At 45.4% G+C, this 19,838-nt stretch overlaps 1 protein-coding gene across 16 annotated transcripts in view; it reads left to right on the top strand.

Annotated features, from left to right (window-relative positions):
• Clasp1 (cytoplasmic linker associated protein 1) overlaps positions 1 to 19,838 on the top strand; it is a 217,653-nt gene that overhangs the window by 92,169 nt on the left and 105,646 nt on the right. For all 16 annotated transcript variants that reach the window (XM_087906617.1, XM_087906616.1, XM_048443840.3 and 13 more), the window contains exon 8: positions 4,246 to 4,313. In XM_087906617.1, the coding sequence (XP_087762743.1) occupies positions 4,246 to 4,313 (68 nt within the window). The remainder of the gene's footprint in view (positions 1 to 4,245; positions 4,314 to 19,838) is intronic.

The raw sequence follows: 19,838 nt of genomic DNA, 5'->3' as shown, positions 1-19,838 counted from the left end.
AGCCTGCTTTCATATAGAACCTTTGACCATCAGCCCAGGGATGGCACTGCCAACCATGGGCCGGACTCTCCCCCATCAGTCACTAATTAAGAAAATGTCTTACAGCTGGATCTTATGGAGGTCGTTTCTCAGTTGAGGCCCCCTCCTTTCCGATGACTGTAACTTGTGTCAGGCTGGTATAAAACCAGCCAGCATCCGTGTGGAGGCCCAGGGTTGTCGTCAGAAACCATCGTCAGTTACGTTCCCGCCTTATTTATTGAGTTAAAGTCTCTCAAACTCAGAGCTTGCTCTAGGGATCCCTTGTCTCTGCTTTCTGAGACTGGAGTTACAGAAGAGCCATCTCACCTGCACAGCGTGTACTGGGGATCTGAACTCTGGGCCTCATGTTCAGGGGCAACCACTGTAACCATGGAGTCATCGCCTCAGTCCTGGGACAACTTTTACATTTTGATTTTCTTTTAGTCTCTTCCATCCAAAAGGTTTGGGTTTTTATATCTTTATGTGTTTGTTTGTTTGTGCTGCTCTGAATGGCCTGGAACTCATCATATAGACTAGGCTGGCTTATGCTTCTGTAGTACTGGGATTAAAGGCCTGCATCTGCCTGACTGAGGTTGAGGTTTTGAATACATGCTTCTTTTCCTCAAATACACACACACACACTTACTTGTATGTATGAGAGAAAGTGAGGAATGGCAGAGATAGGCTGATAGATAGCTGTGGAAGGTGTGCACACATAGACAGTATGCATGGGGTGTGCAGAGAACAGACTGTGGGACTTGGTTCTCTTCTTCACCTTACGGGTTCTGGCGATCAAACTCGGGTTGTCAGACTTGCCAGCAATCTCTATTACTGACTGAGCATCTCACCGGCCCCAATTAGAAACTTTGGTATCCTTGTTCAGGAGGGAAGACTTAAGCTGAGCAAGAGAAGCTTTTGGTGTTTGGATGAAGTTTGTTGACTGACATTCTCAGGGTTTGTTTCTTGGGAATGACTTAAAATTTATATTTTACATTATTAAAAATGTATAGCCAAGATTTAAACATAAATCTTATAGTACAATAAGCTGTCTGGGTTGGATTTAATGTAAATACTTAAATTCAATAAAACTAGGGCAAAATGATAGTGCTGATTTATCAAACTAGTAAAGAAATTAATTTCTCCTTTCTTGAGGGTAGTTTAATCAAGGCTACAGGTATGGTAATCTGTATTTTATCACTGAGGCATACCACAAACCACAAGATGTTAAATTGAAATCTAAAGATTAAAAAAATAAAACCATTTGATAGCTTCCGAGGTGAGGTCAGTGTGACTTGTCAACTTGTCCCAGCCTGGAATCACCCAGGGACAGGTGTCTGCATTGGCTTGGCCTGTGAGCTTAGCCTGTGAGATTTTTTTTTTAAAGTTTACTCTTGTGAGACAACCCAACCTACCCTGGGTGTCGCTATTCCTCACGCCTGGGGATCCTGAGCTGTGTAAGCCTGGAGCAATCCAGCTGAGCACAGGCGAGCACACAGACATCGCTTCTCTCTGGTCTGAGCTCCCGCTGCCCTGAAGTCCCTGCTGTGATGGGCAGTACCTGGAGCTGTGAGCTAGAATAGAGTCTTTCTCTCCTGAGCTGCTCTCGTCAGGGTGTCTTATCTCCACAGCAGACGTGGGGCTAGGATAAACCTGGACCTCACCTGTCTATATCTGTGCCAGTTGATGTTTTCCACGAGAGGCCTCCTCAGTTGCTGTGTTTGAAGCTAACAGATGAAGTCAGTACTTCCATGCCCGAGCTGTGCTCTGTTGGTGCCAGCTGCCCACAGCCAGGTTGCAGGTCTCTAAGGTGTAACCATGGTAGGAGCCATGATGAGGCACTACCGAGCAAAGAGTGAGGGAGTTAGTTAACTCGGAATGTGACAGCGATGGGGAGGGCATCCTGCCTGGGAGCATTCCAAGTGAAGACAAGTACCAGGAATGGTGGCGTGTCTGTGGATGTTGTCCTGCATGGTTGTTAAGACCTCACCCCTTGTGTGTAGCCCTCACCCCTTGGAGAGATCTTACAGTACTGTTTTCACAAGTGCCATTGGTAACTGGGACTGTCCCAAGAGCGTAATCCTCGCCCTCCTTCAGAGACTTCAGAGACAGCCAGATGAAAGGGATACCTCTGCCCTAACTTGTAAACCTGCTGGCATGTTCCTGTCATGGCAGAGGGTGTGGTTGTGACACAATAAAGTGGTACCCAAGTCAGGGCACACCCTGGCAACCTGAGCGGTGAGCCTATTTGTAGGCTTGTCCATCCATTCAAGATCTTTGTTGCTTTAAAAGGGAAGGTGATGGAAACATCTTGCGAACTGACATTAAGCCATCTTTTCGGATTTTTGGTAACCGCTGGATCTGAATGTGAGTTACAGTGTTCACTCATGTGTGACCCTGAGTTGGCAATTGGACTTTTATTTTCGTCTCCACTTTGATTTGTGGGTAGTGGTGGTCGGAGTAAATTCAGAAAGGATTCTGAAGCTGTGTCTGGTCCTGGGAGCCTTGAAAAGATTGTCGCTCTTCCCTATGCGATGGGAGGGGTGAGGCACTGTAAAAGTGCCTTCACTCCTTCGTTTGCCAGTGGTGTTCTTGGTCTGCCTGTTGCTTGACTTTAAGTGTTAGAGGGAAGCAGCCTTCCCATTCATCGTCCAGTCAACTTGAGCCAGGCATGGAATGGGCCTGCGAGCGCCTGTTGCGGGACTGAGTGAGTAAATGAACTAACTCCAGAAGATGAGACACATTCAGTGCTGCAGAGAAGCCATGATGTGACTCTCACAGGTGGCCCTCTGCGTTGTTACCACGAGAACATGGCTTCCATCTTAGCCTCCAGGGAGTTTGCATTCTGGGTAAGAAAAGATGTGTGTGTGAAATGGCTGCTCTCAAAGGCAGGGTGGGAGGGCAGGAGAGCCCTGTGACTAGCCGGTCCCAGGAGTGGGTGGCAGCGAGTGAATACAGAGTGTGGTGCTCTGAAGCGTCAGTGTTCGTCTCACAGCAGAGAGTGAGCGAGCACTTTTGCTTGGGCAGCCTCTGCGCTTTGCTTAGAGGTGATGCTGCATCGCTGGTCTTTTCTCTTGGTTGTGGTGTCAGCCAGGGTGGAGTGTTTTGACGCATCAGCAGTTTTGCTTACATTTAAATGCCAAGGTGGGATTATTTGTTATTAGAAGTGCCATGTAGATTTCTTAAACTGAAGCGTGTTCAGTCGCATTTGTTTTTAGGAGTTACTTATAACATTTGGAATTAAGTACAAGTCAGAGAAAGCCTGTAGTGTGAAAGACTTTATCCAAAGTAATTGGCAGTCTGCTTCAAAAGAAGCAGGAGAAATGTGAACTCTTAAAACAAACTAAAAAAAGTTTCCCATTTAGTGTGTGTGTGTGTGTGTGTGTGTGTGTGTGTGTATGTGTGTGTGTGTGTGTAGCACATCGGGTGTCCTGCTCTGCCACTGTCACTCACCATCTTCCCTTTGAGATAGGCTTTCTCACTGAACCCGAAGCTAGGCTGGTGACCAGTGAGACCCAGTGATCCTCCTGTTTCTCACCCCTCGCAGTGTTGTGGTTTTAACACTGGGACTGGGGATTTGAACTCAGGTCCTCATGCTTGTGCAGCAAGCACTGTTACCCATAGAGCTAGCACATGAGTCCCAGGTGTGGTCTTTTAGACTGAGCCTTAAACCAGTGATGGAGCCATTCTAGGTGTTGAATTTTTGCTGGATATTATCTGTTACTGAGGGAGCTATTATTCTTACTAACTGGTTTTTTATACTTGATCATTTTGGGTGGGGGGGCAGATGGTTTATTTTAATTGTCAACTTGATACAACTCAGGATCACCTGAGCATCTCAAGGAGAACCTATCTACATTGGCTAGGCCTATGAACATGCCATGTAGGCTTGTCTGAACTATGTTAGTAAGTGAGAAACCTGCCCATTGTGAGCAGCCCAGCTCCCTGTGTAGGGTCTATACGAGCATGAGCTGATTAGAAACATGTGTACGTTCATTCTCCTCTTGACTGTGGGTGACTAACAGCTTCAGGTTGACTTCTCCAGAGGGATGGACTGTAACCTGGAGTTGTGGGCTGAAGTTGACCCTTTCTCTCCTCGCTTGCTTTTCTTAGGGTATTTGACCACAGCAGCAGAAAAACTAAGGCATCGGAGCAGTCAACTTAATGTGTTTGTTTATCATAAATGGTGATGATTGATATTCCATATATATATTTTTTGTTTTCAAACAGGTTGAATGTCATTTTTACAAAATTTGATGAAGTCCAAAAGTCTGGAACTATGATACAGTCTGCAAATGGTGAGTGGGGAAACCAGTCTCCATTTCTGCATCTTCAGTTGCTTGGCAATAATGCTTTTGCTGTTTCTGAACGGATACTAGATGTTTCAATATGGTTTTATAGGTCTTAAAAGTTAGGTTTTCTCCATCTACTTTGTCAGGCCAGTGGACTTACCACTGGCTCTGTTTCTGAGCCCCCACTGACTCCATTAGATGGTCCGTTCTCATCATTCCACTGACCTGCTGGTGCCGACCTGGTGACGCTTTGCTGGGGCTGTCCTTGCAAACACATTACCACATTACCACATCAGGGCGTTTGTCCCCTCTTCCTCCCCCATGTCTGTCTGTGTTCATTTAGCATCCACACTGATTTCTGTTAGAATGCAGATAAGGTGTTGTTGAACACCCATTCTTACTCATAACCAGACTGCAGTTTTGTGGTCCCCAGGCCTGGTAATGTGGCCTAGACCCCTATTCTGATGTCATTCTTTCTTTCTGAAAGTTCTCTGTGCTCCTGCCATGCTGGCCATCATGTTAGATTAGAACATTCTCAGCATTTCGGTGCTTACAGCTTCCACTTCCTGAAATATGGGTCCCTGCTGTCACTGTGGCCTCTTCTGATATACATGGTATGGAGATGATCTATAGTAGGAGCTCTATTGTCTGTTCTAAATGTTCTTCTTAAATGTACAGCAGCCAAGTAAAAGAATAAATAGACATCCTTAAAGCAGGTCCTGAGAACATCCAGCTAAAGAAAGCCTACTAAGGAAACCCCTTTTGTGACAGCCACCTGAAGTTCACGAAACGGGAATCCCAGGCAGAGAGATGTCCTCTTGGGTGAGGTTTCCAAGTAAAAGACAGATAGCAACAGATAGAGTTGGCATCATCAAATTGGGTGCTCACAGTGCCCGTAGAACCTGACTGGGGAGGTTGAGGCAGTCAACCGGACTTTCCAATAGAACTTCCTCTCCATGGCTGAGCTTCCGCTGCAGTCAGTCTGTATCGTGGGATAGGCAGCACCCTCTGGTAGAAACAGCTACCTTCTGTTTTCAGGGGTGCCGTGTTTTACTTTTGGGCTGTTTCATTCTCTTACTGCTCTGTCACAGTGCCAGTGGAGCCAGCCGAGCCCTAGGAAGGGGGTCTTGGAAGAAGACACTTGGCATAAACATGCTTGGGCCTGAAGTTGGGGTGCCAGCCTTACTCGCAGAGCCAGCTTCTCAGGAAACTCAAATAGCACAGGACAGTTTAACGACGGGATGTACGGTTCCCCTTCACCCATCCTCATCTTATAGCACTGTGGTCAGGGACTTCCTGAGGCCCTCTGCCCCATCCTGTTTGATACACTTGTCAGCTTTCTTTCTCCACAGAACCAACTAGGATGGACACACACACACACACACACACACACTCACACACACACACACTACTCTGTTGGCAATTTATTCCTGGATGGCTTTCATTCTTACAGTAATTTTCTTTTTCTCCTCTTGGGAAAGCTGACTAGTATAAATAGCAATGTGGAAAGGAATAATAAACTTACTTTCAAGACATTTGCAGGTACTCTTGGGAGAAGGAGAAGGAGAAGCCTGGCTCCCGAACCCTTTGCTGACTCAGAGAATAAACTTCAAGCAGGGAAGAACACACGGTTCCTAACTGCTGACGGACTATCATCTGCCTTGTTTGTGTGTTCCATCACCCCTACTAGAGTGCGGAGACACCCTAACAGCAAGCGAAACTTTCCACTCTGTCCGTTTCTATGGTTTTGCCATCGCGGACATTCTGTACAAATGGAATCATACACTGCCAGGCTTTCTGTTGGCCTTCTTGTCCAGCACAGCTGGTTCAGAGTCTACCCAATAGGTACCATCTACCCATGCTAGATTCTGTTTTGTGGTTTGTTGTTTTTTTGAGACAGACTGCTGTTGTGTAGCACCATCCTGGAACTTTACCAGACGGGCTTGTGCTCACAGAAATTCCCCTAACCTCTGCTTCCCAAGTGCTGGGTTAAAGGCATGCACTCTCATTCTTTTACTGTGGCCTGTCTACCTCAGCTGAGTCTAAAACAGTGTCTTTTCAGTGATCTGTGCCCTTTCCGTTCCTGATTTGAAAACTTGCCCTCCAGTAGTCAGTGTGAGGACATGGCAGGTGCTCCTCTGAGTGGGACTAGAGCGCGAGTGCCCACGTCCCCGGTAGGAAGTGCAGCCAGTGTTGAGGGACGTCCAGCAATAGCTGATATGTGTAGATATCCTTTCTGTGTGTCCTCTCTCCCACTCTTTAGTTTTGCAGCCTGGGGCAAGCAAGGAAACTCTTGAAACTGCATATTTGCAAAATGAAGCGCGCTGTGAAGCGTGTTCTGTGATTTGCAGAATCGTGAGATAATGTGTAGAGCCCTTAGCACGGTGCCCAGATGGAGCTGGTGCAGCCCAAAACGATCCCCCATCTCTTCTTTCTCCCTCTCTCCTTCCTTTTAACATAAAAAGGATACCACTAGAAAGTAAATTCACATGTGTGATTTTAAAAAGTTTTCAAGTTATTGGAATATGCATTAAATTTCCTCCTGAAAGCACTGCTCTTGTTTCTATGGAGCTTTAGCCCGTTTAGTGCTAGGAGGAGCAGGAGAGGCTCCCTTCCCAGTCCGGGACCCTCTGTAGTGTTGTAGGTGCCATCATGGATACCATACACTAGTGATAATGTTTAGTCTTTCTCTGCTAAAGCAGCAGAGTAAATGTCATTCTCGGCTTCTGCAAGAATCCAGAATTTGGGATTTCATCTGTTGCTACTCCAGCTTCTGTTTCTGAAGGGTTGAAATCACGTGATAGAACAGTAGACAGTGCGGGAAGCGCTGAAGTGCCTGCCAGATTTCCTCTTTTCTGCTCTTCAAGGACGGGGCTGGAGTCTGTTCATCTGCTGTTGCTGCCGGACTTTAGATCCCTGGTGGCGTTCTGCAGGGCTGGGCTTGTACACCTGAGGACATTGTTCTTTATCTATGCTAACTGCGCTGGCACAATAACCCAGTGGCCTCCTGTCAGCCTTGAGGGTATAGCTGTAAGAAATAGTAGCAATTCCTCTACACAGCGCCCACAGGAATCTCACAGCCCACAGGAGCTGTTTCTGTCTCTGATCAGCTGTCTCATAGTTGCCCTCTACCTGGGATCTGCTGCCAGCTGCCATTCTAGCCGCCGCACAGCCAGTGTTTTCCTTATCTTGAACAAGTGAGTCACCGTGCTGGAATCCAGTGGTGTGGCTGGCACTTTACCCTGTGTGATCTCTATCCATGTAAGGTGACCCCTGTCGTCACCTTACAGCGTTTCTATGTGGGAGAGTCAGCTCTCTGGCCGTGGTCATGTGGTAGTCAGAACTGGCGCTGTGGTCACTAGACACGTCTGCAGCTTCCTCTCCAAGCATCTGCCACACAGACTGACACACACGGCACTCCGCTGGAGGTCGGAACTGCTCTGCAGCCAGTGCTCTCCTCTACCGTGGGAGTCCGGAGTCCAACTCCAGTTTCCAGGCTTGGCAGCAAACACTTACCTGCTGAGCCACCTCACTGACCCCTTTGCTCATTTTTAAACTGTGTATGTCTTAGTGATTGAGCTGTATGAATTCTTTCTATACTTCTGGATCATAAGACTCATAGCTCATAAATAATTTGCAGCTCTTCCCTTCCATTCTGTGGGTTGTCCCTTCTTTCTTATGTATCTTCTTTCTTTGGTATCTAAAATTTAAAATTTGGTGAAGAGATTCATCTATTTCTTTTCCTTTTGTTACATGTGAACAGTGATGCTATTTCAGTCAGAAAATGAAGCTCTAAATTAGCACTCACTTGGACAGACTTTTCTTTAAAAGCATTAATTATGTAACTTTAGGACAATTTTATGGGTGATATGGTCCATTGTGGTCTTATTCGCCCCACTGACCTCTTCCCCCTCTTTCTGCTGGATCTTTCTTCTTCCTGTCTAACTCCCTCCTGCTTTAATGTCCTTTTTTTTTTTTTTTGGTGTGGGTCTTAATTATCATAAATACTTTTACCAAGCCTACTAATGTTAAGGGCGATACCTCTAAGGAAGAGATAATGATCATCTCAGGTTGTTTCTGCTTAAAATTGTATCCTTTTAAGCCAGTGGGCTTCATTCTTTGTGAGTGTGACATGATTGTGACTGAAATTAGCAGTAGAGAAATAGCCAAGGAACAATGTAAAACGGACTTGCCGTCTGAAGTAGAATGCTTCGTCTGTATAGGATTCCTCTTTGTTGCTAGGCTACCTAAGGGCTTTCAGCTTTGTCTGGCAAAAATATGGGCGTTAAAAATATGTTGTTGTATAGATGTTTCTTTTTCTTTTCTCTGTCTCCATATAATTAGCAAACTCCTTGAAGAACAAATTACAGTTTTCCCTTCTATGGTTTTCAAAAAGCAAATTATTTTCTGTGTAAGTTTTTTTTTTCTTTTTAATCAAGCAGATGTGCTATAGTTATAGGAAATTTGACTCTCAGCGTGAAAGAGCATTAATTATGGACTAAGCAGTGTCCTTTGTCTACAGCCACTTAACAGTCTTAAATTATATTTGATTGACATGAGGCCATTTGGTTAGAAAATTCACGTGGTGTTGTTTCCTAAGAAAAGCTAACATGTTGATGAGGGGAGCTGGAAAGCATCATGTTGATTAAATGCCTGGAAATGCCATAATCTGTAGTTAAAGGAAAGGACAAAATATCTGGAGGTAAAGTCACACACTAAGTAACAGATAATGATAAAACTTAACTTGTTTCACACACGAACGCACCTGGGGTGTAGTTCTGCTGCCAAACACTGCCTTCCTTACATTTTTACAGTTGAAAGTAACTTGCAGAATGTTAGCTAATTCAGCTTTGTTGGAGGTGAGAACTCTCCGTGAGCCTGAAAACAAACACTGATGAGCACCTTAGGTGAGGGTGTTGCCAGGTGTGGGAGGACAAAGCGTCCATTTAAAGGAGGACCTTTATTAGGCAGCCAGCCCTCCTATCAGCTCCCAGTGGCGCTGCCTGGGTGGCTCAGCTGGATAATGGTCCCATTCTGCCCCTGCTGTTTCTTAACCTGTGCACCTCGCAGGTTTGGAGAGGTCAGAGTCGCAGGAAAGTGTTTCCACACTCAGACGTGTGGGTAATGTGCTAGCCGGCTGGCAAATGTTGAACTGTGCTGAGGAGAAGCCCACTCAAAAAGTCCTGAAGAGATACCTGAGCAGCTTCAGTAGAGTGAGCGGCAGGAGCTGCGTGTGTCTGTGTCCCCGTCTCCATGTGGGACTGAAATTGCCTCTGCTTTTAAGGTGTATGGTAGATAGGGAAAGGGTGTTTCTTAAGGGAGTAGCGAGTTGGTTGAGTTGGATCGTAAAGCCAAACAAGCTGCAAAGAAGACTCTTATTATCTTGAGTCAAGACAGAGACAGTCCCCTCCCAGACTGTTGTGAAAAAACCCAGGGAGAGAATCTAGGCTTTTATTTTGGAGTGAGGTGGCAGTTGTCACAGCACTGGTCTCCTGTGGTGTGGGAGGAGCATCTGTGGATGCCTAGCTGCTGTGGGGACGACTCAAGGCGTTTCTGCCTGGTACCAGACCACCGGCAACATGACCACTGGGAAAGGTAGGCACTTGATATATACTGCAAAGTGTAATTATTGCCGATGGATTGGGAAGCCAAGAAAAGATGCAGGGCATTTTCTAACCTCCTTGTTAACTTATACCCGAGGCTAGAAAGTAAAGAACTTGTTGCTGCGGGTACAGCAGGTCGGGGAGATGCCGAAGCCTGCAGATTATCAGGGTAGTAAAGTTGGTGACCTTTAAAGACTAGAAGGACACAGAAACAAAGGTTGGCCAGGTGTCCCCAGTGGCTCTTTGATGCACGCTTAGTTTTTCTCTGCTCTTTTATGTTCTTGGGATGTTGGTTATGGGGATAAATCTGTTTTTACCTTCTCAAAGCATTCGTTAATAAGCCTAAACTGTCTTCAGAAAAAGTCTACTGGCTGGGAATGTCTGAGTTTCTCCAGTTGCAGCTAGAAGGAAAACAAGCGGCAGGCGCTGTTACTGCCTTCCAGTTGCGGTGTTTCCCCCTTCTCAGAGGAGATTCTGTAAAGTGACAGAAGTTGGAGAGGGGACCACTCAGCATGCATTGCTCACACACTCCTGTTGCCCATCCTACGTCTTCCGTGGAGGATTTGCCCAGGCTCAGGCAGTGTTGAGGGGTCTGGGAAAGCTCCCACAGGAAGCGGGACTGTGTTTACCGACTGAGTACAGCTAATGGTCTAGGAGCAACCTGTTCGCCATCCTTCCTAGGGCTGGTGCTCCTGGCAGACGTGATGTCTTGTGTCTGATGCGCCTCAGAGCAACTGCTCACAGTAACTGTTCATTCTCTTCCACTGCGAGGAAGTGGGTGCCTCTCCAGGGCTTTGGCCCCATGCTAACATTGTAGGAATCCTAAAGGGTATGCGTCTCTATGTCGATTGCTTTTTTGCATTTATTTATTTGTATGTGCCTGGGTATGCATGTGGAGGTCAGGAGATGACCTGCAGGACTTGTGCTCTTTCATTACATGGGTCCTGGGTTTGATTCCTCCCGTCAGGCTTGGCAGGAAGAGCCATCTTGGCCTGAGATCTCCTTAAAGTAAGCCTGGTTCGGCTGAAACTGAGCAGAAGTTGTATTTTGGGTGAAAGTAGTCCTATTGGAAGATGTCATAGCTATGCTTATATTTTCATGTTGGTAATTTGCTGTGTATGGAGATGGTATTTTTTTCCTTATCTCATAATTGCCTGTTGTCAGGGTTACTGACCGTTTAGGAAATCAGTACCTGGGTGAGAACATTGAATAATTCATGCTCCAAAGAGTCTTTCATTTGAGACTTTGCAAACATGTCAGTGATAGTAGCATGACTTGAGTTGTTGTATTTGAGGACTATTTTCTAAAAACCAGGACAAAATGACCTGGAAGTCAGAGGTCTGTGTTGAAGGCCTGGGAGGAGCACGAAGACCACACATCTGCTTGGGAGCTCCTTCCAAGTCAGCTGCAGCTGTTGGGATGCAGCGTAAACTGCCTGTGTGGTAGGAAACAGGGACCTGAGACACTCTATCTGAGTCTCTGTCAGTCTGTGGCTGATATAAAGGGAGGCTGACAGTCTGTACAGGCCAGCTGTATGTGCATTCAGTGTTTGCCGTTCTCAGAGCACATCCCCGAACTCTGTTGTTTATTGTTTCTGTTTTGTTATCGTCATGAGGTACCCTGAAGAGTAGGCCTGAGGTTTCAGGTTTCAAGGAATTGGGTTAGTTTCCGGACACAGGAGAATGGTGCGCTCTGCTGTTTCGGGTCAGTTACCCGGCTGTCTGCATGCCCTCTGCCGCCTTCTTCACTGCTGTTATTGAAGCTGGAGTTACCTTAACTTCTGTGGTTCTGAAACTGCTGTGTTTAGTAACTGCTGTAGAGAAAAATTCAAAATAACAGACACACGGAAAGAGACATTAAGACAGGCATTGGAGTCAGATGTGGTATCCCCTGCTTGAAGTATTAGTACCTGGGAACCTGAGGCAGGAGGATAGCAAGTTCAAGGCATTGTACCCATCTCTGACGGGTGCCCCGCAGATGTGGTACTAAGAAAGTTTGGGCATGGTGCAGGATTCTGGCAAAGGAAGCTGTAATATGGGCTCATGAGTTTGGTTTTAGTGGCAGTGGAGAGGAGGCCAGGGCTCTGTGTACCATGCACAGAGGCCGACCCCTTTATTGAATGCCATTACTATGGTATGGACACCAAAGCCACCAAGACTGTGTGGGTGAGGGAGATGGATACAGAGAGGCCACTTGAATTTGATCAAGTGCAGTTTATCTGTCATAACCGTTTCATAAAACAAGGGGCATGGGCATCAACAGGAAGCAAAGACACCATTTCAGAAAAGAAGATAGGCCTTTAAGTGAAACAAATTTAGCTTTGTGAGAATTGTACCAGTTTTATTTATCTTCAAAAAAAGTATTTTATTCCAAATTGTGTGTGTGTGTATGTGTGTGTGTGTGTATGCATGTATGGGTGCTTGTGCCTGCCCAGTCCAGAAGAGGGTGTTGAGCCTATTGGAGCTGGAGTTAGAGGCAGTTGTGATCTGTGGGTGTTGGGTCACCCGATTAAGGAGTAGCAAGTGCTCTTAACCATTGAGCCCCAGCCTCAGTTTTCCTATTTTTCTCAGTTTCATGTAAACTAATGTAAATCATCTTTAAAATATATTGCCAGTCCTTCAGGTACTGGTAGCTTTATTGTAAGTAGGGAAGGGACTTTGGGGTTAGAATAAATAATGTGTAGAGTATCCTCTACAGGAACAGGATGTGACGTGGGCAGGTGGCCTTTCTGTCAGCCTCAGTTTCCTACCCACTGTAGACTGGAGATTGTAAGTCCCAGGCTGCTGCGGAAAGTAGATGTAGTAATGCATGCAGGTGGTGTGGCATGGTGGCATCACCTGATACTAGATGCCATCCTGTGTGCTACAGGTGCACAGGAGCCAACAGGAGGTGAAAGTTAGACCTTGGTTTTCAGGACCTGTAATTTTTTTAATGTGTGTATGTAGTGTATGTGTGTATATGCACGAGTGTATCTGTGTAAGTTTGCACACCGTGGAGCTGAAGTTAACAATGATTGTGTGCTGGGACCTGAACTCAGTGTTTTATTAGAACAAGTGCTCTAAACTGCTGAGATATCCCCCTATCCCCTAAGCCTTGGTTTTAAAATGATATTTAATGATGGTTGATATTTTCTGTAGATACAGAAATCTCTTTTAAGATTCCAAGAAGCAGAATCAGATGCACAAGAAAACCTCTAACCAGCTGGGCATAGTGGTGCAGGCCTTTTATCCTAACACTCAGGAGGCAGAGGTAATTGGATCTCTGTGAGTTCAAGGCCAGCCTGGTCTGCAAAGCAAGTTCCAGGAGCCAGGGCTACATAGAAAGACCTGTCTCAAAAAATTGAAATAAAACAAGAAGAAGAGGAAGAGGAGGAGGGCCTGAAAAGAGTCTACTATCTCATTGCCAGATCTTGTCTCATACGCCACAAGTCTCGCTGGGGAGGAGGTGGCTTTTAGAGCGAAGCAGGGAGCATGTAGAGGCAGCCAGGGATATGCTGAGCCAAGAAACATGATAGCACTCAGAAAACAAAGGAGTGTAGCAGTGAGGCTGTATGGGAGGCTAGTAGGCCTCCCTGTGGCTCACAGTGGGGTACTTTAAGCTTCAAAAGAAGGTTTATTAGACTGTGACAGAACTCTTGAGTGTGGGTGGCTTGCAGTGGCCTCCTCTGCAGAGTGTGGTGTGGAGTGGGCTGGGAGGCAGTGGGGTTTGTTTAGCGCTCTGGTGTACCGAAGAGCAGGGCCTAGCAATGAGGCTGACTGAAGTCTCCTGCAATAGCCAACTTTATTCAGAGCATCAGACCATTTATGCTCTGAGGGTTAGGAAGAATCGCCTGAGCGTAGTACACAATCACCAGGACAAGCCACACATGGCACAGACATGTTTTCTCACAGAGGCACATGAACAACAGCTGAGGTACTCACTCCTATCCGCTACCCCTGTGAGGAACACGGAGGGAGACACATTCTAAAATCAATTCTGTGTTTCACAGAAACTAAAGTTACAAGATTCTTGTCTTGTTTTCTTGGCGTTTTCTCACAAATCCTCAGAATTCTCATACGATTCAATGCCTGGACTCTGTTCTGACTGGTTGGATGTGTATGTGCATCTGAGTGTCTAGAAAGGCTTAGGAGATCAGTAGAGCATGTATGTAGGTGTGTATGTAAGGAAGGTTCAGAGAAGAGTAAGGAAGCAAGATGTGCCCTGAATGTGGGGCACCACCCCGTAGCCTGGGGGTCCAGATGGAATTAAAAGCAAAAGGACAGAGTTACACTAGTGTAGACATTTGCTCTCAGGTTCCTGGCTCCTGGGATGTGAGCTTTGCCCCGTGGACTGATATTGGTAGGTAAGATACAGCTTTCCTCTGTGTTTTCTGCTGTGGTTTTTGTTTGTTTTATGGCCACCACAATAACACTAACAGATGATAAACATGACCTTCTACCTCTGTGATCCTCCTCTTTCAACCCAGAAACCACTAGAAAAAGCACATTGAAGTGTCTTAACCATAACTAGCTAACCCTTGATCCTCAGAATAGTTAAGGTCTTCTGAAAATTCACAAAGACCAAGACACTGTGAAAACCTAGAACAGGATAGACAGACTGTGGCTGTGTACCCCAGTGGTAGTCTTGTGCAAATAAGATCTTGTCTGAGAACTAAGGGATGCCGAGCGGATTTGGCCGCTCGATGATGAGACTGCACCAGGCCTGGCACTTTGGTTGAAGGAAGTCTGCTGTGTTACTATAGGTGCTGTTGTAATGAAACTGGTGTGGTATGTGCAGCAGCTCCGGCTTTTAGTAACTCTGCAAATAACAATACTTTCCCCAAAGTTTATATTAAGTATGTAAGCACTGGAAAGTAAGGTTGGGAAGAAGCTTTTGATTTGGTTTGTCTTCCCATAATATCTATTTACCCACATTGTATTAACTCCATGAATTGATTTTATTTTTGCAAACAACTTGATCTGGGTTTTTGATGGTATACTTATATATATATTTTAAATGTTTTCTTTATTTGAAGCATACATTGCCATTTACTTTGTAAGGCTAAAACTAGCATCATGGAAGCTGGGAGGGTCATTTTCAATGATAGGAACTCCTAAGATGCCCACGTAAGACAAGAAAGGCCTGACCTATGGGGCCTTGGTTGAACTGGAGATTGGAGGGTAGTGAGAGAATTCTAAATAGCTTTGCCCGCTGCCAGTGTGTATTTGGGTGGGTAAATCAGGTTGTGGGGAGAGAGGGAAGGAATCTGAAGAGCTAAGAGCCATGTTTTGGCTTGGGTAAGTGGGGCCAAGTGAGTCAGGAGCCTGGAGGTTGGGTTGATCATGGCTGATGATGACTTTGGAGTTCCACCGTAGAATTTGTCTTGATTCAGGTAGTCTGTGTTTTGGAGTAGAGATGGGGCTGCTGTGAGAAGATTGAGATATTTATTAGACTGTTGTTCTTTATCTTAATTGCCATTATATTTCTCTTTCTCTTTTCATAGAGAAGTGTGGTTCTTCGCTACTCCTAAGGGTACCTGAGGACTGAGGTTATTGAAGCCTAGATGGGGAATCTGAAAGCTTATTTGCACAAAGAGGAAGTAGCTCCTGGCATAATCACTGCTAAGTACCATTGACATTTTGTTAGGAAGCCATTTCCAAATTTGGCTCTGAGCTTTCCAGCTCTGTTGTCCTTTTGCCTGCCTAGGGGCTGTCATGAAGAATTAGGTCAATATGGCCACACTGATAATTAGAGTGGCATTCCCGAAGACTGTATGTACATCTGATGGCTTTGTACTATCTGATGGGCTCTGATAGTGCCTGGTATAGTAATCCTTCAGGTCAAGGACAAAGGTAAAATAAGTACTATGTTATAAAAGAGGATGAATATTTTAACCAGCGAAAGAATATGCAGTGAGTGGTTCTTGTTAATATGGCATCTTACAGATTGTCTTAGGTGTTGATGTTTTTATTGTTTAAAACTTCATTTTATATTTGAGTTTTTCATCATCCATATAAAACTCTGCTTTTGTCTTATTATGCTATGTGCACTCTCCCTCCTTTCCATGAATTATTAAAACTATAGGTCCCATGCTCCTTTAAAGATGCACTGCCAGGTTGGAGAAACAGCTCAGTGGGTCAGGTGCTTGCTGCACACGCGTGTGGATCAGAATTTGAATCCCTAGAGCCCATTCAACAGCAACTACTGTAGTCTGAAGGTCTGAGTGATAGAGGGTGCAATTATTTTGGTTGCTTTTCTATTTTTGTGATTAAAAACACCTTGACCAAGGCAGTTTATTAAAAAAAAAAGCATTTAATTTGTCTTCTGGTTTCAAAGGGCCAGAGTCCATGGTGGTAGAACAAAGGAACAGCTGAGAGCTCACATCTTGATTGATCTACAACCACGAGGGGAGAGAGAGAGGAAAGAGAGAGAAAAAGGAGAGGAAAGAGATCACAAGAGAGATTGTGATCACTTACTTGTCCTGAGAATTGCATGTGTCTTGAGAACCTCAAAGCCTATGCCACACTTTTTGATTCTTCTCAAACAGTTCCACCAACTAGGGACCAAGTATTCAAATACATGAGCCTACAGGGGACATTCTCATTCAAGCTACCATAAAACTTTATTGTTTGGAGGTCCAGTTTTGGAGATGTGATTATTTGAAGATAAGGTCATCAGGGTAGATTCCGATGTTTGAAATGTGGTGGTTTTGTCAGCTAGAGGGTGTGAGAAGGATCTGGAATACAGCTTTGATAGTAGAGCACTCAGCTAGCATGCACGAAGCAAAGCTCCGTTTGTGCAGCTAGTATGGTTTGCTCACACCGTATAGCCAGGACCTACCAAAATGCCTGAAAATGTAACAGATCCTCATGGGGTTTAAATGAGCATACAAAGGAAGAAAGGAGCTTTCCGCATCAGTAGCAACTGTCTTCTCACTCCTTGCCTAAGTTACCCTGACTGTTCTTTTGCTTTGTTCATTAGCGTGGAGGTGATAAGAGAGAATCTATTCCAGTCTTACTAGGTTCTCTGCCCAGCTCACCACTGTTTTTCCTTGCATCTCTTACCCTTGCTCATTGCCTTCAAAAGGTGTGTTACCAGCTAGAACATTAGCCTCTAACAGTGGAACATGCTTCTCTTCTGGACAGAGGGTCTGAGGTGTGCTTTCTGCATGAAACAAAGCTGACTTCTGTAGGAGGGATAGAAGGAAATTTGGTTTTGTTTGATTCCAGTTTATTAGCCTAGTACTGTGTAGCCCCAGCGGTACTGGAAGTACAGCCACGCGTTGCCTCTGGCTTTAGAGGGAAGCTGGGGTGCTTTATAGATGGGTGTGAACTTTCTTGCACACTGTCCTCTGTCATAGTTGGACAATGAGTTATTCTTTGGAGAATTAGAATTGGCTTAGAAGCTGTGGGATGCTGTGGAAAGCCAAATGCCGAATGCAGTGACGAGTGTGCCGGTGTCTGGCCAGGATGGTGGAGGTGTGGAATGTGGACCGTTACTTGGTTTATTTAGGCCAGGTAATAAACAAATGATCCTGTGTGAGGACAGGTATCCCATAAGCCATTTCAGTAAATTGTTAACTGTAATTCACAAAACTCTTACAGAATCTCCTTTACTGGGTGTAGGGCAATCGCACCCCCCATACATATGCTCTCAGTCTCCCCTACTTGGCTTCCCTTAAACTTCCCTTTGCTCACTTCCTGGTTTTAGCCTGTAGTTGTGTGGCCTATGCTTGCTCCATGCATCAGGATCTCTGGACAATTCTTTAAATAAAAGACAACAAGAAACCCAGTTTGGCTTGCTCTGGTACCTGGATGCAATCAAAAGAATTTTAGAAAGCCAATTTTTTGCAGTGCGAAGCAAGTTAATCTTGGTCTGTTACTGTTTGCTCTGTAATTATGTAAATGATTGCAGCAGCGTGAATCCAGCTACCTGCCAGAGTACTCCAAGCTGATATGAGGTGCGAGGACACTTGCTGTGAGCACATGTGTTCTCTGACCACCGAGAACCATCACTTGTAATGTACAACTTTTCAAATACTTAGACTTGGAGTTCCTCAGATTTGAATGAACATTGTTGTGAAGACACAGACTCATTAATTGGTGAGTAAATAAAACAAACCTAAACTCTTACACACTCACACAGAGCAATTTATTAGAGAAACATCTAGATCCTCTAGATGGAGGCAGGACTCAGGAATTGAAAGTCATTCTTGACTGCATGCTGAGTTCAAGGCTGTCCTGGGCTATATCTCACAGCACAAAATTCAAGATAGAAAAGACAGTTCAGTGAGTGAAGGCTTTGCTGCACAAGTCTGGCTACTTAGTTCCACCCATGGACCTAACATAAACCGACTCAATGAAGTTGTGCTTTGACCTCCACACAGGTTCTGTGGCATGTCCTTGCCCACACATGTGTGCGTACACACACACACACACACACACACACACACAAACACACAAACGCGCACACACACCCCTAAAAAAAGAGGGTGGAGTCTTTTTTTCTTTTACAGCTTTGGCTAAGTCTCCTTGTTCTTCCCTGTGCGCATTTTGAACTATGTGTGATTGTAAGCTTATACTAATGGTCGTGTTTCCCTGGGAGGGGCTTAAAGTAGCTGAAGGTTCATATCTAGGGAGTGCAAGATTGGTGTGAATGGTTTTGCACTCCCTTTCTGTGTCCCTGTGCAGGTGGCTAAGCTGGTCTCCCAGATGTGTGAGGAACAATTTTTGTCCCTAACAGGCTTGGTGTCTGGAGGTGGAGAGCTCGCATGTTTGAAGGGAGAGAGCTTGCACTGCCTGGTACTTCATTTCTATCACACTCTCTTTCCAGCTAAATGGGCTCCATTTGTATGGCTGAGGGGCAAGAGAACTGAGGAGTAAGGGAATAGTGTCTTAGCTCTGACCTTTAACTTTGATCTAAGTTGATGAGAATAGTTCAGCAGGTAATGGAGCAGGCTGCCAGACCCCATGAGTTTGATCTCTGGGATGCACAGGACAAAGGAGAGAACCAGCTTCCTCAAGTTGTTCTCTAACCTTCCCCTGCATCTGTCCATATGTGTATGCATGCATGTGCACGTACATACGCACACGTGTACACAGACACATACCAATTAACTACATGTTTTTTAAAATTTTAAAAATTAACTCAAGAATGGCCCAGAACAATATGGAACTAAAACCTTAGGACAGTAGGACCTTAGATTCAGGACAGAGTTACTTGGACAGAATATAGACCGAGGAATGCTGACCATGAGATCACAGCCCACGGCTGCAGCACACACAGCACACGTGTGTCGAGTTGAGACACACATCATGCCTGCTATCTCCCAGAGCCTTACAGATGCCTCTTAACTGGCTAGTCAGGGAGATTGGTGCAGGCTGCCTTTCTCGCCATCCATTAGTCTTTTTGCTAGTCTAGTGCCGCTATATTGGCTTCCATGTATGTTGAGCGGTGGCCTCAGCATCACCAGTTGGTGTTTGTTACTTGGGAGTTTTGCCTTCATCCTCTGCTCTCTCTGCCCACGGTGAGAACAGCCCCAGAACTATAAGGTTTCTGTACCTGTGCTCCTGTGAGGGCAGCTGACTGCTTTGTTGACTATCCTGTGAGAGAGAGTTCTTGTCCTTACATTTGCTCAGACATTGTCCTTGGGATTTTTTCTGTGTAGGTGTTTAACACCAGTCTAGAGTGTTCCTGACTTAAGCAGGATGTGCACACATTTAAAAGCATCTCATGCTCCAGTTCTTCAGCGCTAGATCCAGCTAAAGGAATGAGTCACACCACAGGGCCTGGAGGAGGGCACAGAGGTGCTTCCAGACTTTATTTGCCTCTTCTGTGTGTGCATATGTCACACTGGACGTGACGTCGGCAAGGCATTGCCACATGTGTGATCCCATACTGGCTGCTGAATGCTGCAGGGAGCTGTTATTCCTTCCCTTGTTCAGCCCTG

Source organism: Myodes glareolus, chromosome 5 (assembly GCF_982192425.1).
Source record: "Myodes glareolus chromosome 5, mMyoGla1.1, whole genome shotgun sequence".
Classification (NCBI taxonomy): Eukaryota; Metazoa; Chordata; class Mammalia; order Rodentia; family Cricetidae; genus Myodes; species Myodes glareolus.
This window is presented reverse-complemented; position numbering and strand designations above follow the sequence as displayed.